We start from the raw sequence: 19,599 nt of genomic DNA on the forward strand, positions 1-19,599 counted from the left end.
GCAGCGAAAACTGAGAACTTATGACTAATTTCTAAATTTTATAACTTTTCCCAGTTTACAGTGGGACAAAGTTTTAATCAAGGTGACTCGATAGTTGTTTTTTCCGTACCATTTCGCGGAGAAAGTGAGCTACTCTTGCAATGAGCAGTTGTGACCACTGGGGGGCGCTGTTGATACTTATTTAAACACTGCAGGACAGTGGCTCTTCAGGACCGACGTTTCCTCTGTCCATATGCACATAAAAAAAAAAGTAATATTGTGACATTATTACAATTTAATATATATATTAAATTATAATAATAATTAATTTAATATTGCATATATATATATATATGCAATATTAGGACGTGTCTTGTATGTATATATAAGACGTCCTCGTATTTTGAGATATGATAGTTTAGTTTTTCTAACACAAAGTGAGGAAAAAGGTTTTCCCCTGTATTGCGTCACTATTGCTGTTCTGACTATATTGCAGTTTGCAAAGCTTTTGTCATTTGACTTAAAAGTAAGAAGACTTGATTAAATTGAAAGAAAACTGAGCAATGAATATTATATGATTTTGAACTGAATATTACTTCTGTTGTGATCTGTTTCTCACAACCAAAAGTAATTGTTGGACGGGCTGTGCGGTTTATTCACACAGTGCAATTCTGTTCTCTATTGGAACCTTGGCACACAACAGGAAGGGGAAAAAAGGGTTGAGATGTCCTGAGCCCTCGAGAAGCAGGGAAATGTGGCCTCCCCGGGAGCCACTGCAGTACCTACTCTTGTTTTTAGATTGCCATGTGCATTGAATACACAAGTATGACAAGAAAGTGCAATGGAAAACTTTAAACTGGCATCATGATTTAGTGAATCAGAATGAAACTCACTAGCGTTTCATGTCTTCTATTCGCGGTGGTCCATGGCTCCGTTTGCGTTGTTTTTTTGTGCCCAGGACCTCAGTCCAGACCCTGATTTGTATGTTAGTGTACTCAAGGGGCCAAAACTAGTTGCCACAGCAACTGTGTTGAATCTCTCACGGACTCCCCGTCCCCTTCCACCCCCTCTCAGAACTCTGTGAAACAAAACAAACATTGTCCCTTAACAAGGCGCGGAGAGACAGCGTTCTGTTCAGAAGTGCAGGACATTCAGGTCATATTAGTCCTTCCTCATTGAGTTTAGTCTGAGAATAAGAGAGTCCCCGCACACAGGACACTCACCACTTTCTCACGTCTGCTGAGGGTGACTTGAAACGGGAAGCCCTGGATTCACCCCACCAGCCTGTCATCTTGGCCGTGCCAAAATAGCTCTGAAAGACACAAATATTTGATGAGTGCATCCTTCAGAACTAAAGAAGTGTCAGTAGCTGGGGTTCGAGTTCTGAGACTTTCATCTGTTAATGCACATGTCAGTGCAAAATGTAAAGTGAACTGACTCTCAAGGGAGCAAACATTCTTAAAAATGAAGGTTCCGATAGAGGGTTTTCGTAGTGATGCCATAGAAGAACCATTTTCAGAACTGAACCTTTCAGTGAACAGTTCTTAAATTTTTGTATTTTTTTTTATTAGTGTGAAGAATATTTGAATAATCTAAAGAAACTTTTTCACTATAAAGAACCTTTTGTGCAATGGAAAGTTTCCATGGATGCTGAAGGTTCTTCATGAAACCATAGAGAAAGAATCATTAGTTCGTTTTGACACTGCAACATAAATTTATTACATTTTCTGATGAAAATGTGTATGGTGTTTGCCCCTGGGAATGGGAGAAACCTAACCCATAAAGTAATAATAAACATTATTTTAGAATATATTACAGTACATTAATTTAAAGCTACACTGTAATTCTTTTAAGTTGATTCTTAGCAAAAACCACTTTGTTCTTTTAAAATGATATGTGCTCATTAATGTGTAATTACTTCTACCAACTAATCAAGTATTCTCGTAAGCGTAGAATCTGCCATTTAGAATACATACGAGCGAGTCGCTCGAATGGTGGCAGCCATGTTGCGCCTCCATCTTGAAAATACATTAGCCAAAGAGGGACATACCTGGAAATTCAAGCTTCGCCTTTCGTGTTTTTACACAGTGGCACCGTGACGAATACGAGGGGGAGATTACTCGCGACTGCATGCCGGTAGATTTGAAATAATACGGCCACCGTAGGTGTCACCGTTCTATAACATAAATATAGAAAAAAACATAAGTAATGTCTTACAAACTCAATTATATGTACTTTTAAACAGAACCAAAGCAAGATCATGTGGTGTTACTATTATTCACTGTAGAAAATTACCGTGATTTTAACGCTAAAAGACTGTAAAAGTGCTACATTGATAAACAGTGAATTGGTTAACAGAAAGTTTCCGTATATATACGGTGAATAACTGTAATAGATCAAAGTGTACATTTAATGTAATTTTACTGTAAAATACTGTTAAATTTAGTTGTTGTTTTTTAAGTGAAAAAGAACGTCATTGTATAATTTACAGTGAAAAACAACATTCCCGGAATTCCCTGCAATTTTTGTTGAAATAACTCTCTTCTTAGTCTTTCCAATCAGTTATTTAGATTTTATGTTAGAGATATATTGATTTTCTAATGTTAGTAAATTGATGTTTGTTAAATGTTTTAATGTCATGTGTTTTATCATGAATATGTTTGTGTGAATGACACTGTGTACCTATGTAATAGTATTGACCTTCTCAACTTGTGGAAAAGCTACTAGTGATGAGAAGGAAAGGGAATGAGATAGAGAAGGAAATTAATAGTGGCATAAAGTCGTTATTTTTGTTTGTTTTTGCGCACAAAAAGTATTCTCGTCGCTTGATATACTTAAGATTGAGCCACTAGAGTCACTTGGACTATATTAACGATCTCTTTAATAACTTTTCTGGGCCAGCAAGTTTTGGTCACATAGCAGCCTATGGAGGAGTGAGACATGGCTCAGATTTCATCAAAAATATCTTAATTTGTGTTCCGAAGATGAACGAAGGTCTTACGCGGTTGGAACAACATGAGGGGGAGTAATTACTGACAGAATTTTCATTTTTGGGTGAACTAACCCTTTAACTCCATGGTTTCTTTGTTTTATTTACTTATGCAGTGACAAATCATTTTACACCATGCATTTTGTACACAGACAGGCTAAATTGCCAACGTAGGCGTTATCTGCATTTGGAAGTGCATCTTTTGAATCAGAATTGTTTTCTGTAGCCCTTTGCTTAACGTTTGAAAATATTCTGTCGTTTTATGTTGGCCAATAAACCACAACTAATCTTGAGCCCACTTTATTTTCTCAATCTAAAGAGTTTTGGAGCATGACAACAAATATATGTTTGTCGACTGAAAGATGAGTAGGGTATGATGGGGTATGACCCAATCCCTCCATCTTAATTTTTCTCTTGACCATAGATGGCACAAAATCCCATTTTAAAACACTTAATTAATGGGTATGCTTTTCTTAAAAGCATATCAGACATTTTCACTATTCATTCAATTCTGTAGGTTTATTAAGTAAAAAACCATTTGAATTCACAATGTTGCTATTATGATGTCTTCAGTTATAGTAAGCAGGCTATGGGCAATTATACTGTATATTAATATGCCTATAAGTTAAACCTTTTAGACTTTTGCTGGTGTAGGGCTGAGCAAATATGGGCAGAACTCTTTACTGCCCTAGTACATCATACAGCCTTTTAACCCATTTAAGCCCACCGGCAACTATAGTTGCCGCAGTACATAGTTGTCATTTTCCTTTTGTAAATATTTTTCTAGATGTTGTCCATGTTTAATTTCTCAATGAAATGCAAGCAAACAACCAAATAAAGGATTTCAAGAAAAAAAAGGGGTATTCACTTCCTCCCTGTCACATGAGGCTGTCAACTTCCTACCCCTACTTCCAGGAAGCAGGGCGAAGGCAAACCCTGCCAAAGAAAGGTCATTTTCATGTTACTAATAAGTATTTTTTGTTGACATATATATATATCTACATAATCATGAAGGTCTCTAGAATCAGCCAAACAAAACAAATCTTACAAGAGATCTATAGTTTTTTGCATACTTAGTCAAAAGTCCAAGCGGCAACTATAGTTGCCGGTGGGCAAATGCCTTGTAAGTACATATATCATGGGAAAATGGGGTATACTGTGTTAATAATAAATCAAGTTTATTGGTCTTGTTTAGTGCATAAACATAACTTAACCCTTTAAATGACATCTCTATATAGATATATTTTTTTCTTCATTCTATTTATTTGTATTTATTTATTTTCATTTAACTTTTTGATACACAATGCCCTGTTATGGCTGCACTTTGTTCTGCACTATGTTCCACAACTTTAACCCTTGTGCGCTGTTCGTTTGCGGTTTACAGTCAGGCTGTTTGGGGTCTGAGAGATCCCAGGCAACAAAATGTTATTTTGTAACAATATATATATTTTAAACAAATGTAATTTTACATTTTTACTCCACAATATGTTCAAAAAAAGAAAAGAAAAATTCTCCAAAAAGAAAAAAAATTATAATAAAAAATTTGCCTTATAAAATACCCACATTTCTAACTTTCATTCATGGGGATAACATGGATAATTTGACATGGTTTAGTGTAAGATTTTTGGCCAAATCTTGGAAAATGCAGTTTTAAAAGTAAAAAAACAAAAAACAAATCACTTTAGCCAGTAGATGGCTGCAGAGCTCTAAAAGTACTAAAAGTTTCAACCTAAAAGACATTTTTTCACATGTTTTTCCAGTTAGATTCATATCTACATATAATGAAATCACAATTATAACAATAAAAGTTACTTTTTGTCAAAGTTTGGCAGTTTTTGTACTAAAAAAAAAAAAAAATCAGTTTTTCAATAATGTTCCATTATGATTAGAATCAAACCTGATCAGGATGTTACAAAGAGAAAAGTTGGAGTTTTTAGAGTTTATCATTTATTTCAAACATATGTTTTTCATATAATTCTACAAATTTAAAGTGTGCCACTTCATTTCTGTCTGTGTGTTCTGTGTTGTTTCTGATTTTGAGGATGATTTTTGTCCATTGATCAAATTCATTTGATTCTAATCATAATATAACATTACTGAAAAACAGATTTTTTTTTTCAGTACAAAAAGTAACTTTTATTATTATAATTGTGATTTCATTATATGTAGATATGAGTACAACTGGAAAAACTTGTGAAAAGATGTCTTTCAGTATAGTCAAAAAGCAAATAGCAAATAGTGGTGCTCTGCAGCCATCTACTGGTTAAAGTGATAAATTGTTACTTTTAGAACTGCATTTTCCAAAAGATGGGCAAACATCTTTTAAAAACACTTAACCATGTCAAATTATCCATGTTATCCCCATGAATGAAAGTTAGAAATGTGGGTCAAAAAGACCCTGAACAGCGCACAATGGTTAAGGCAAATGGATTTGTTGTTTGTTGTGTTTTCATATTCAAGAGATTATAAGCTAGATGCAGTTTTTTTTGGGGGTCTGCATCAAATGTTCTTCGACTTTTATACATAATAAATTTGTTTATGAATAAAGATTGATCTGTTGAAAGCAGTTATTTTGAGATAAATGCCAAATGTTCTCCTCCTATTCATATTTTACATTGAAGGGGTGCATACAACATATTTGCCCACCGGCAACTATAGTTGCCGCACATTCAAATATGATTTTCAAGAAAGAAAAAAAAAACCTGGGGAAAATAAATGCAGACCATGTTCACATAGGACACTATTAACAGGATTATATGCATGAAACCATTCAGAAAAATTTAGGCACAAATGGGTTAAAGGTATACATGTGAATTAAACATGGCTCAATGGCCTTCATAATCCCAGTATGCTAATGCCGATCTAGTGCAGGGATTTCATCAATATGCTGATTGAGGACTGTTGGAACACTCCAGGCACAGGATGGTTCGGTCGGGAAAGACAGAGTCGTTTGCACCTCAATGACACGCATGTGCTTCACAGGACATATGCTTTCAACTACATACTGTTTATTTATTAGTGTGTTCTAATATGTAACTATGCCATGTTTGGTCTCATCTGACAGCTTATAAACTGAAATGAATGGTGGTGAACTATTGATATTAAACTGAACTAGTACTGAGATATTAAAGTATCCTAATGTACAATCTAGACACTATTGCTTAAACATACATTGAGGAGAATATGTTAATGTTCTTCTCCCCCTCTTGATCTCCACCCATTTGCCTCATCTTTTGGTTTCCTGTTGGTTGGGTTTGGTGTTGGTATTCCACTCATATTTAACAATGCTTTGCTCAGGGTATAAGAAGGAAAGGTAACTGTTGATCTAGGAGAAAGGCTTTAACCCCGCCACTCCCGCGCACCGGTGCGTAACCTCATACTACAAGAAAGGGTTTTACAGCCTCTTCTGCACGACAGTGCATTATTTGTTACAACTAAGTTTCTATACGGTATATTGTTCCATACTGTCGGTATATTTTAACATGTAACTTAATAAATAACTTTGCCTGCTTTAAAGGCTTTGAGAATCTTTCCATTTATCACTGATTACACTAAAAGCTAAAGTGATTATAACTTTTGGGTTAAATCCTACGTTTTCCTATCAGTTCTAAGAAAGACCTTTACCTTTAAAGAATAAGAGGTTAAAGAATAACAACAACTTTAATGGAGTCAGATTAATTGTATTGGAGTCAGATACAGTGCTATGCATAAGTTTAGACACCCATGCTAAAGTTGACTAAAAAGAGGAATAAAAAATAATCTTTTGGAAATTGAACTTAATGCCTTAATTAAAAAAATTAGGAAAAATCCAACCTTTAAGGACACCAATTTTCTTTGTGAATGAATAATGTATCGTAAATAAATAAATGTTCTTCCTTAAAATACAGGGTGCATAAGTCTGGACACCCCTATGTTAAATTCCCATAGAGGCAGGCAGATTTTTATTTTTAAAGGCCAGTTACTTCATGGATCCAGGATACTATGCATCCTGATAAAGTTCCCTTGGCCTTTGGAATTAAAATAGCCCCACATCATCACATAGCCTTCACCATACCTAGAGATTGGCATGGAGTACTTTCCATAAGATTATCTCTCAATGCAAATCAAACCAGCTATTAGGCTAACTGAAATAAAACCATGCCAATCTCTATATTTGAATTATACACGTTATCCTTCAACTGCCTTTTGTTCCGATTATTGGTTCAAAATAGCAGTGTAAGCTTCCAGCCTTCTCTGGGATTCTGCTTATTCTGTCATTGGTTATTCATTTGTAGAAAAACGAAATTGTCAGAAAACCATTAAAAAAAAAACACTTTTAAAAATACATAAATATTAATAAGAATGATTTCAAAAGTCATTTCTACATTCTCTACATGTTAAACCCAAACTGACATAGTCCTGGAAGTTACCTCAATAAGAACTCATGACATATTACAGACTGTTTGACAGACCGTAAGTAAATAGCAATTTTACTTCTCAAATCCAAATATGAACGTCAGAACTACCTCTCCTAATGGATGTGTTTTGTTTAATTTCGATGATTTACTGTAGTATAATGCTTCCTGTCGCGTTGGCGTGGAGTGTTGTGAGGAGAGTTGTTGATTTGTGGCACAAACTTCATGGGAACAGAGCCTCGTCTGTTCTCCTTCAGTCATTATGGCCAGTGGAGCTCCTCTCTTAAAGCCCTGCTCAATTCTCTAATGAGGCCATTCTCTACCTCTCTCACTTGTCTTCTGAATCTCTGACAGGCTCTGAGTGTTCGCCAAAATCACAACCCCCCCGCCCAACAACCCCAGCAGGAGCACACATGTCGGTCTAACCCAGACATTTGTATCTTTGATTCGGTTTATTATCTTTCACGGTCGACAATGTTAGATGATCAGTTTGATGATTTGAGTTTTTCGAGATCCTGTCTGCAAAAACACTTCTTTTTTATGACTAATGACTCCTTTGAGTGTCTATACTTGCTTCCACGTGCACTGGTCAGCACACCGACGAACATGACAAGCATACAAACGTTGTACTATTGACAAATTCTTTGATTCCTACATTGACAAGAATAGGTGACAAATCCAAGTGGGTTTTTTGTTCACATTTGGCCATTCTGGAAAAACACGTGAATTTTTTTAGACGGTATCTTGGCAACTCAGCCGTAGTCTGGGCATTGATATTCACAGTAGAAGCTTCCATCTCCTTTTCAGAACAATAGGAACCTTATGGGAATGAAAAAACCAAGTCTGCGAAGACAAATCTTCTCCCTCAGGCCTTGATGGACATTTGAGAGATTAGCACAACTCTTGACACTATTTCTTGCAATTTAAAAGATGAATGAGACAACATCAATTATTTAAAGGCATTTATTGAATAGAGTTTGATAAACTGTTTATGAACTTTTAAAGAATTTGCTTATGAAAGCAACTATGTGCAAAAGTTTCAATAGTCCCTTGGCGAGATTCGCCATTCAATTTCTGTCTTTTCATACTACATAACAGCTTGAAAAGCTAATTTGCTCAGGGTTTTTGCTTTCAAAAATGATCTATTTACATTCTAATACAGCTGAGTGCTTATATACAGTACAGAAGTTGACAATCAACAATGTAGAAGAATGGTTCAGTGGTTATGAAAAAGTGGCATTAATTAAAATAAGTGATAAATAACATTTGCCTGAGTAACAGACAAATACTCCTTACATTTTTGTTTCGGAAGTTTTCCTATCATATGAACAAGATTATGTGTTATTTGTGATATGGTAGTATTCACTGCATTTCTGATCTCAGTGTTTAGCTAAATATTTATACACTTGGAGCTATGTGTAAAATGTATATTTGTCTGTACATAAAAGTAGGAGTATGAGTGTGGGGCATTTTAAGTCAAAATTACAATGACTTAAGTGGAGACCCTGGTGATATATTAAAGGGATAGTTCATTCTGTCATCATTTTGTTTTTCCAAACCTGTACAGTATGTTTCCATTTCACTGTTTTTGTCCATACAATGAAAGTCAGTGGGGTCCAAAACAACACTGAACCCCATTGACTATGATTTTGTATGGACACATTTTTTTTATACATTTACAAAAGATCTTATTTTTTGTTCTACAGAAGACGGAAAATTCGTTTGGGAGGTTTGGAGGGTGGGTAAATGATTGGGTGAATTATCCATTTAAGACTTTATAGGTACATTGAGCCATCCTGAGATATTATGGGGGGGGGGGGGATCTGATTTTTCATAATTAAGAATGAATTAGTCTTCAGATGCCAAGCTTAGAACTTAGATCTGAAATGTTGTCTGAAAATGTTGTTGTACCCACTAAGTTTGTTACTAAACCATGTAGAATTGCAAACTGGCCTCAGATCAGAACAAAGCTAACTTGTTCCAACATAACAGTAAGAACTGCAAATGTAAAGATGGCCACTTGTGGACGATGGGAAGAAGGTAGGTTGCAAGTGTGGTTCCATGATGTCATCGCTTAGGGATAGGATCCCCCTACTCAACTTCCAATAGACAAAATGGTTGAACTGTCCTTGGCTTTGTCGAAAAAAATGGAGGAGACATCATTGGTGGTCTTGAGCTTGCCTTCAGCGACATTTTGGGTGGATGAAGAGTTGCTTGGTTGGCATTCTTCACAGCAGCAGCAGCAACAGTCCATGAAGGCCTGTCCCAGAGATTTACACAGGCAAAGCAGCAGCACTGGCGTCACGGACGACTTAAAGAACAGGAAAAACTGGTTTATGAGGGCCAGAAGAGAAGACACCTCCTCAGACACCTGGATGGGAGCGTACGCCAAGGTCAGATTGCAAACGTTCTCCGGCAGCGTACAGACACCATAGACCACCGCTAGAGCCATGACTGTGCAGTTGAGCTGCCGTTCGACCTGGTGAGCGTGATGAAGCTTTTGTTTTTTGGACAGGGATCGCTCCTCTGGTCGCTTGGGAGAACTTCCGCTCCCGCCGGACACGTGACAGGTGGCCAGTTGACAGAGCAGGGTGAAGACAACGGGTAGACAGAAGTAACAGCCAAAGTACCACCACATGCGTGCGTCGTGGTAGTTGATAATGAGAGAATAGATGGATTCAGGGAGATCTGGATATGGACTCATGATGCAGGTGTCCACTTGGTCACCCAGAGTAGGTGAAGTCACCTGATGCAGCTGCCACAGGAGCAGCTCAGGAGCTGCAAGCACCATGGAGCCAATCCACACCACGGCCAGCTTGGCCAGGACCTTCTGACAGCGCTCAACTCGCCGGGCCTTTGGCAGGGAGCTTGTGGCAGCGTAGAAACGGTCAATGCCCAAAGCACACAGACTGAAGGTTGTCACACCAAGAGATGTTACCTGGAGGGTGTGCAAAAAAGCATTATTGTTATAATAGATGTTTGTGTTTTCCATTATTTTATTCATGAGATACATTCGAAATGAATTAGTAGGGATGCACCCAGATAAAAAATTTCTTCAATACCAATAAGGCGATAATTATTTTGGATCTTGACCAAAAACGGATGCACTTAATGTTGCAAATAAATGTTGTGATGGTATTTTCATCAAGAGGTAGGCTACATGGATTTTTGGTCAAGACCTTGTATTGACAATGCAAGAGTCAAGCACTCTGTAAAGTCTACTCCAGCACATCCCAAAGACTTTCGATGAATTTAAGGTCTGGACTGAGAGGTGCCAATTAATGTGTGAAAATGATTCTTCATGCTCCCTCCCAACCATTCTTTCACAGTTTGAGCCTGAATCTTGACATTGTCATCCAGAAATATGGCCGTGATACGTCTTTCTACATGGTGGTTTAAGAAATGAAAAGCTACACGCTCAGTTAGGGTTAGAAGAACTGTTGGCCCAACATATAACATGCTAGAAACATAATTATCACTGCAATAATGATTCAGTCATTGACTCTTAAGCATTTGCTTATTTAAATCCAAACAGCGGTACATGTGTTTTGATTATAATTATAAATAATAATCATAGATGTGCATAAAGATTTTTAAGGATTTTTAGATATCTTCTACTTGGGTGTTTATAATTGTTCATTCTGCATGTTATATGAAAACATAGAAGTTAAAGATAAAAGGTTAGGATGCATGGTTTGTAGTGTTAGTAATCCAGAGCTAATAGTGGCACTGGCTAAACTTTGGACACTTTTAAATTCTTCAGGTAAATTAGACCATGTGAAAATGATCACAATTATAAGTAAACTTGAGACTTGGGCCTCACCTCTATGTAAGGCACAGCTCTGCAGGAGAAATCCCCCAGCAGTCTCTTATTGGTGAGTTCGTTAAAGACCACCACAGGCAAACAGAAGCACAACACCAGAAAATCCCAAAAAGCCAGACTCGCAAGAAAGTAGTTCCACGCACTCCTCATGAAGTAATTTTGCCAAACAATGCACATTACCGCCAGATTACCCACGATGCCGAAGGCAAACACCACAAAAGCCAGAAAGAGAATCCCATAGGCGCTGTAAGAGCTGTCAGTGACTGGAAACAAAGGATTGTGGATTTTTGTGATGCTCCTTTTTGTTGGATTGCTACTAGGGACATGTTCAGCAGTCATGTCAGTGCTGTTTCCAATTTCAGCCAGTGAAGAATTGGTCACATCTGTGAAGGGCAAATGACTTGTAGTTTGTGTGTCCATGGATCCTTTATCTTCATCTTCCACAGTAAGGACTTCTTCTTGCTGCGTGCTTTCTTGTGAATCATCTTGATCAAAACTATCCTCTTCTAAATATGTCTTGTTTTGCTCTTTATGCCCTGGCCTTCCTCTTTTTTCTTCTGAAGCCCAAGCACTCAAAAGCAAAGCCAGAGTCATAAAATAAATCAGTTTATAATCTCTTATCCCCATCTTCAATTCAAAGTCCAGTAATATACAAATAAGAGGAAACTTAACTACTTTACAATCAGCACCTAAAACAGACTGCAGAGGCTGAAGTGTGGACCCTGGTGAAGGCACTGCTGCAGTTTGGGATCCCTTGTGTGTTTTCTGCAATCCTGTTGGCACAGAGCAGCTCTCTTAGCAAAGCTATGGATGGCTGCTCCCTCTCAATAGGGGTCTATGGAGTCACACCCCCTTTTGCTGTTGTCCCTCACTGACTGATGGGTGTGATTGCCCTCTGCTGGCATCAAAATTATATTTTAAAGCACTAAAATTTCACTATAATTATTATTTACTGCACAATGGTCAAGCATGTGGTGAATTCAAGAGAATTCTATCTATCTATCTATCTATCTATCTATCTATCTATCTATCTATCTATCTATCTATCTATCTATCTATCTATCTATCTATCTATCTATCTATCTATCTATCTATCTATCTATCTATCTATCTATCTATCTATCTATCTATCTATCTATCTATCTATCTATCTATCTGCATAAAACATAACTTTGTGTTTAATCTCAATCAACATGTTATCTGTTAAAGAGATAGTCAAAAATGAAAATTCTGTCATGAATTACTCAGCCTCATGTCGTTCCAAACCCGTAAGACTTTAGTTCATTCATCTTTTTGATAAAATCTGAGTTTTCGGTCCCTTCATAGACAGCTACACAACTACCACTTTGATGCTCAGAAAAGTTCATAAAGAGATAGTAAAACTAATCCATATGAATTGAGCGGTTTAGTCCAAATTTTCTGAAGAGACACGATCGATTTGTATGATGAACAGATTGAATTTTATGAACTTTGTGAAGCGTCAAGGTCTCAGTTGTGTAGCTGTCAGTCAATGGAAGAACAGAAATCACTCAGATTTCATCAAAAAGTTTTTCTTTTGAGTTCTGAAGTTAAACGGAAATCTTACGGGTTTGGAGCTACATAAGGGTGAGTAATTATTAAGGGGGAGTTATTAACTGTCATTTTTGGGTGAACCATCCCTTTGCGATATAAACTATCGTATGGACACATTTCATTCAGGCTGAAAAATGCATTTTGTGATGCAGTTCCTGTTTTGTTCTAGGGAGGGCGCAGTTTGCAAAATGACCATTGTTTACGCATTAACACTCAGGCCAGTGAGGCCACAAGCATTAAAATATGTTGTCCATGTTAAATGAACACAGTCAAATGCACTGTGTGCCAAATGTTCCAGATACACATTTTCAAAATCCTTCTGTTGGAGTAAAACAGCTTGCATATGTTGCTATAATATAACGTAATATAACAACTTGAGTGTGAATTTCTTCCACCTCTTCCCTTTTGGGTTGTGCATAATGCCTATTTGCATGACATCATTCATTAATTTTTAAATGTGCCTAATACCGAAATCCATTAGGTTACCAATGATATTCACATGCAAAAAACAGTTAGTCAGCTCAAGATTGTTTGCTCATTTAGCCTTTAGATATACAATTACAACAGAAATAGCTGATTTTACTCATATTATTCTCTGTGGTATTTGTTCTCAATGGCTGCTCAGCCTATAGTTCACATGAATAGGCTACTGCTAATGTAACTGTGATTGTAAATAATTGTAAATGTAACATGTATAAGTGTCATCACACAGTTAATTTGCATATTGGAGTCACAGCATAGGCTACATGACTGCTAAACGTGATGCTTCATAGGCAGCGATATTACTGAAACAGGAAGGAGTGGCACATTCAGGCATTTTGTGGGTATGGGTGGAGAATAGATTAGCTATGTGGAAGATATCTCTCAGCTCTACACTCACACACGTGCATATAAAAAAGCAAAGAGCATCTAAGACTTTTAACAAAACATTCCCAAAATGTTAGCAAGCTTGCACATCTGTCAAAAAGAGTTAGGCGTGCACAGCAATAATAATATATATAATAGGAGCTTTACAGAAAAGCTTTAGGTGCATAAATTAACATTGTCAAAATAATTATTTATTTAGACAATAATATTAGCATAATGACATGCAATTACATCACAAAACATTATAGGGTTTTGATGTAGGAACTGCAAAACCATAAAACATAAAATCTAAGTGCTATGAAACCCACAGGAAATGTCATATAACACTAATGAGGTCTGAATCATTAGTGGTTACTGTGAGGAGGGAGTTCTAGAAATAGTGTATGGCCTTTTACTCTACTACATTTACAGGAAATGTGTAGTGATTGATATCTGGGTCCAATAAGAAATGAACAACATGACAACATTTTAGAACTTAACAACAAATTGATGTTTAAAAATTGACAGAGGGCTTTTTTTTGCGGTAAGGAAGCTTTCCTCTTGTTTGATAAGTGGGCTGAGGCATTGTAGACATCTCCCTGTGTCAATAAGGATATGAGGAACAAACTAGAGCTTGAGGATCCTTAGATCATGTGCCTAAAGTTAGCATATAATGCTTAAAATACACACACATTTCCTAAGTGATCACACCTTTTTTGTCTTTGCTACTCTCAGTTGTTGTTGTTTTTTATTGGTGAATATTTGAATTATGCAGTTCAGCTTGTGCAAGTTTCCTCAGACTTACCTGACTGTCTGTTGAGAGTCATTAACATGCTGTCAACCAAAATCTGTCTATGAAATTGCCCATATAGGGAGATTTGACCTAAAAGCGAGATTTAACAAGCCAATGGAGCCTGTAAAATACTGGGCTTGAAGATAACAGTGAATATAAGTATATTTCCAAATGAGGCCATAACTAAATCTAGAAAAAGAAAATCTTCTATGGTGCAAGTTACTTTGTTGTGGTTACACATGATGTATTCACTGACTGAAGTGCTAATTAGAAAAGAGTCAGTCTCATGTTTGTTTACTCTTTTTGCATTTTAAATAACTGTAAATATGAATCCTGATTTGAGATGATGCTGCTCGGATTCTTTGGCTCCAGGAACATTTTTCATTTGTATAATAACCATTGTGTGCCTAAAATATGCCAGTAGTTACTCGAGTAGAGTTTTCACATTTTAATCAAAAATATGGGGTTGAGGAGAGATGAGGAGAGAGAGAGAAAGAGTGGGGAAGTCATGATAAACTTCTAATTGACTTTCAGTGCCAGCCACCGCAATGCAAATCCAGCCACAATTGCATCCCATCTTTCCTGAAGCTTGATTTGAATACAAATTTGCCTGGACATCCATTTTGAATACGTAGAAACTCAGCTCAACATTTAGAGCAAGTACACGTGCAGTACAAAGATGTGATTTTGCATGTCGCAGATTTGTGTGTACTTTTTCTTACTGATGCCGGCGTTTCCATAGCTCAATTTTGTGAATAATGATTTTATACACCAACTTCACATACTGTGACCTTGTTTTCAAGCATACAGTAAATGAATGGAAACATTGATTGCACCTTTCTCAGTTGTGAATCTAAAACCTCGCAGCATAAACCACAACACATCAATGTGTGAAACTCTCTTGTTGCCTGTTTATACAGTAACTGTCAGTATACATTTAAGTCCAAGAATACAGAGCTAAAGCGTGTTAAATATTGATACTATTATATTCATGAAGCTTTTATTGTTATTCTGCACAAAGAAATCAAACTGATATGACTAAACAATTACTGCAGAGGTTGAACTGACCTTTCAAAATTATAACAAAATTAGGTTGTGCATCCATATTTAAACCAGGTGCCCCTTGTATTGTGTAGCTAAATACCATGTTTTGTCTTATGAACTGAAACAGGAAATTTAGTTCTAGTTTTTAAAACGAGAGGTTGGGTGGGTCTGTTTTATAGAGGCCTGTGTCTCCATTGAGTTCTCATTTGTTATAACATAACACTAGCAGACTTTTTCAAATATCTATCTATCTATCTAACTATCTATCTATCTATCTATCTATCTATCTATCTATCTATCTATCTATCTATCAAGATGCATAACACATAAATATAACTTTGTGTTTAATCTCAATCAACATAATATCTGTCAAAGGAACACACAGACTTTTTGGGACTTTAGCTTATTCACCGTATCCCCCAGAGTTAAATAAGTCCATACATACCCTTTTCATCTCTGTGCGTGCATGCCGTAACTCTGTCTGACGCACCCACCGCTATAACCTAGCTTAGCACAATGACAGGAGGTAAACGGCTCCAGCTAGCATACCGCTCCCAGTAAGTAAATATAAGTAAATAAGTCAAAATAACACCAACATTTTCCTATTTACATGTTGTGATTTGTATAGTCACAGCGTGTACAAATAACAAGGTCACATGAGACACAGCCATCTTAACACAGTAGTTCCCGCAAATCTGAGTCGGAGGACATGAACATCTCCGGATAGAACGTTGTGTGTTGCCAACTTGCCAACTCTCATAATTAAGGTTATGACATGGTGTGAACGCAGCATAAGCTCATTGTTTTGGTTTAGTAGGAACTATAAAAGGCGGCTGCTGTTTGTTTTTGGTGCTCGGTGGGTGTCTGTCTGCATAGACATACAGAACGCGCTGATGACATGTGATGAAATAGGGTACACATAGACAGGTAGGACATCCTATCATTGCATTCGGACCGAATGCAATGATTGGATGAACATTTTTTGGTTCTGAGACATACACAGAATATATATGTAGGCTAAATGTTTTAAAATTTAGACCACTTCTATTATTGATTGCTTTCAGGATGTGAATAGTTTCAACCAGTATAACAAAAAAGTGTTTATAAAATAAATTGCCTACCCTACCTTTAAGTCTGTGCTTCAAAGCATTCAAGATTTACACAGTTTAAGTTGGAAATTTCATTTTCAGGTCTGATATCAAAAAGTAGTTAGCTATAAATGGATCATTCTATTCCATAAATATAATTTAGTAGGCTACCATAAAAAAAAACAATATCGATCTAAAATACATTCATTTAATTGAAATTTCCTAAAAAAAAAAAAAAAAAAAAAAATCGGTTATTTTTTGACAGCCACGCGAGCAGCACTAGAGGGTTACGCGAACAATAATAAAAATAATATGTAAGGCTATGTAATAGCCTAAATGAAGCTCTCTGTACAGTCTAATTCATTTTTTTACTTGTGAGCTTTCTTTTTCTGTCAAGTCGCTCGCTTGCAGTGTCGAGAGGGTGTTAGCGAGTCTCGGTCTCGTCTTCTGTATTCTTCCACGCGGTGCCCTCCCCTACAGGCGTGTTTAGACTTGACAAAGTTGCGCGTGCTTCCTGGTTTCAAGCACTATGACCTCGTCCTCTCAGGTACGCCGCAAAACTCCAACAACAACTCACTTCTACTTGTCGGACCTCTGTGCTCTTACATTCCCAGTGGCACATCCAACCAAGGATTAAACTTTTGCAGTTGTTTTTCCTTTGCGTGATTCTCAACTCTACCGAGATGCATTTACACTTCAACTGTGGGTGAAGCTCGTGCCTACACCCGCTGTATCAGGAAGCGTCTGTAAGAAAAGTGTCCGGCTTCTAAAGATCAAACTGAAGCATCCACACTGCAGCGCGCTTTAAATAGCAAAGATGTCTGATTCAGCGTCCAGTTTTCTGCATATAGGGGACATTGTCTCGCTGTATGCAGAAGGAACTGTCAATGGTTTTATAAGCACACTGGGGTAAGTGTCTTTAATTGACTTCTCTGTCTTCCTGCCTTCCTTCACCTCAGCCCAAGACTCTGCACCAAACACAGTTTACATGTTCAGTTGAAATGCAGTAAACCATAGCCATCGATTTGAAATTTCATTTCACACCAATATATTTGTTTGTTAAATAAAATTGTATTTCTAGTCTTGAGATTGCAAGCTTTGTTCTTTTTCTCTGCTAGTTGGTTGTACTGTGGCTTACTTTTACACTTCGCTTTGATGTGTTTGAGTTTATGGTTTGCAAAGAGAAAGAGATGCACACAGGTGCAGTTAAGTTGCAGAGTAAGTTAACAGCCTAGATTGTGAATCATATATATAAGCACAATTTTAAATTTAAATAATGAAGCCTGTTTGTCATGGAAAGGAAAAAAAACTTGTTTAGTGTTATTCTCATTATATGAACTTTTCAGCCCAAACCATTACTATTGTTTTAATGTCAGGAGGAAATACCACCCCTGTTTTGGATACAAGCCAGATGCAAGAACAAATAGATGGAGCAGATGAAATAGATGGAGCAAATGTTATGCAGGAATGGCTCTCTGAAACCACATTCAGAGGCGTCCAGGGTTTTCCCTTGGGCTATTTCAGTCATTCTGTTTGATAGGCTCACTGAGTGTCTTATTGAACTGGCCTGGCAACCTAAACATGTAAAAGCCTGTTTCTTAGAGACCCTCAAAGGCTGCTATAGTTAGATGCCGGTTACCCTTGGGATATTGCCAAATATAATGGATATATAATATAATTAGACCTTTAAAGCAACTTTGCAGAGCGTTTTGGACTTTATAATTGAAAAAAAAAATAGCAGGGTGTCCTCCACAAGTGTCTAGAAACAAGGGCATTCACACTTCAGGCCAGGAATGAAGCTCTTCTAGAATTTGTGACCCATAGTTCTTTATGACCACTTATACTGACGTGTCTCTCAAAGGCTTTTGAAGAATTGTTTTATTGAGATGACTCGTGTGTGTGTGTGTGTGTGTGTGTGTGTGTGTGTGTGTGTGTTTACCTTCCCAGGCTGGTGGATGACCGTTGTGTCGTGGAGCCAGCTAGTGGAGATCTAGACAACCCTCCCAAAAAATTCAGAGGTATTTTATAATTTTTTTTAAATAATCGTTCACACAGCTTAATGTACCTCTAGAATAATTATTGCATAGCTCTTTTGAAGTCTTGATTCTGATTGGTCAGTTGCACGTACAACTTTTGATTGATAGCTAGAAGTTTGAGGGGTCTCCCGAGAGACCTTAAAAAGAGTAAGGCATGTTACATTTTAGCTAAATATGCTACCTAACTTGTATCTATAAAAACTTAGACTGTTAAGATTATTAATAATAATGATATATAAAGGAATATTGTAATATTATTGCAGTGTTTTTCTTGTTGCTAGGCCATTTGAAATGAGTTGACTTTTTCAACTCAAATCAATATTTCATTTACATGTTTTATTTTGATACAATTTATAATGTAACATTTTGAATTAGCTTTTAATTTTATATTTTAAGTTTAATTTAGTTCTATTTCATTTTAATTTATTTGTATTTTAGGTTTAATAATTTTTCTACGTCAATTTACATGTATTAATTTCAGTAAGGTGCCAAAGAAACATTTCAGTCATTGTAGTTTATGAACATTGCAGTCAGTTATTTTGTGAAATAAACATCTTTGGTGTGATACAAGTTGTTTAGCAAGCTGCTATTAATACTGTATGTTGTACTATCTGGGTCATGATGCAGAGAGATAACCTCTAACCATAAACCCACCAAACCCTTAAACCATTGTTTGTCTGATCTGCAGGTGATTCGAAAGTTTAGTTGAGATCAAATATGATTGAATACAAAATATTTTTTTCTTTGTTTTCTGTGAAAGTAAAATTTCAATATTTCTTGTTACTTTCCCAAAATTCTTCCCACAAGAACAGTGTCTACAAAGTGTTTGAATCACATTCTCCAAAAACAGCCAGACATAATAAATTAATTGGCTGATACTAATGTTATTTAATTGTTCTTTTTTATCTAGATTGCCTCTTTAAGGTTTATCCCATGAACCGATATTCTGCCCAGAAACAGTTCTGGAAGGCTAAACAGGCAAAGCATGAGAAGGATAAGATTGGAGATATGGTGCTTCTTCAGAAATTGCAAGTA

At 36.6% G+C, this 19,599-nt stretch overlaps 2 protein-coding genes across 4 annotated transcripts in view; one reads left to right on the forward strand and one right to left on the reverse strand.

Moving 5' to 3' along the window:
• Nucleotides 1-9,457: 9,457 nt before the first annotated feature.
• Nucleotides 9,458-11,812, reverse strand: gpr37l1b (G protein-coupled receptor 37 like 1b; the record flags this gene model as incomplete). Its single annotated transcript, XM_081348514.1, has 2 exons — nucleotides 9,458-10,300; nucleotides 11,186-11,812. 2 exons carry the CDS (start codon nucleotides 11,810-11,812, stop codon nucleotides 9,458-9,460), a joined length of 1,470 nt encoding a protein of 489 aa, XP_081204640.1.
• A 5,388-nt stretch (nucleotides 11,813-17,200) lies between these two features.
• itpr3 (inositol 1,4,5-trisphosphate receptor, type 3) overlaps nucleotides 17,201-19,599 on the forward strand; it is a 31,417-nt gene continuing 29,018 nt past the window's right edge. For all 3 annotated transcript variants that reach the window (XM_081349418.1, XM_081349419.1, XM_081349420.1), the window contains exons 1-3: nucleotides 17,201-17,437; nucleotides 18,476-18,546; nucleotides 19,475-19,596. In XM_081349418.1, coding sequence (XP_081205544.1) covers nucleotides 17,346-17,437; nucleotides 18,476-18,546; nucleotides 19,475-19,596 — 285 coding nt within the window. In that variant the 5' untranslated portion in view covers nucleotides 17,201-17,345. The remainder of the gene's footprint in view (nucleotides 17,438-18,475; nucleotides 18,547-19,474; nucleotides 19,597-19,599) is intronic.

This window comes from Scardinius erythrophthalmus (assembly GCF_964197995.2).
Source record: "Scardinius erythrophthalmus genome assembly, chromosome: 20".
NCBI lineage: Eukaryota > Metazoa > Chordata > Actinopteri > Cypriniformes > Leuciscidae > Scardinius > Scardinius erythrophthalmus.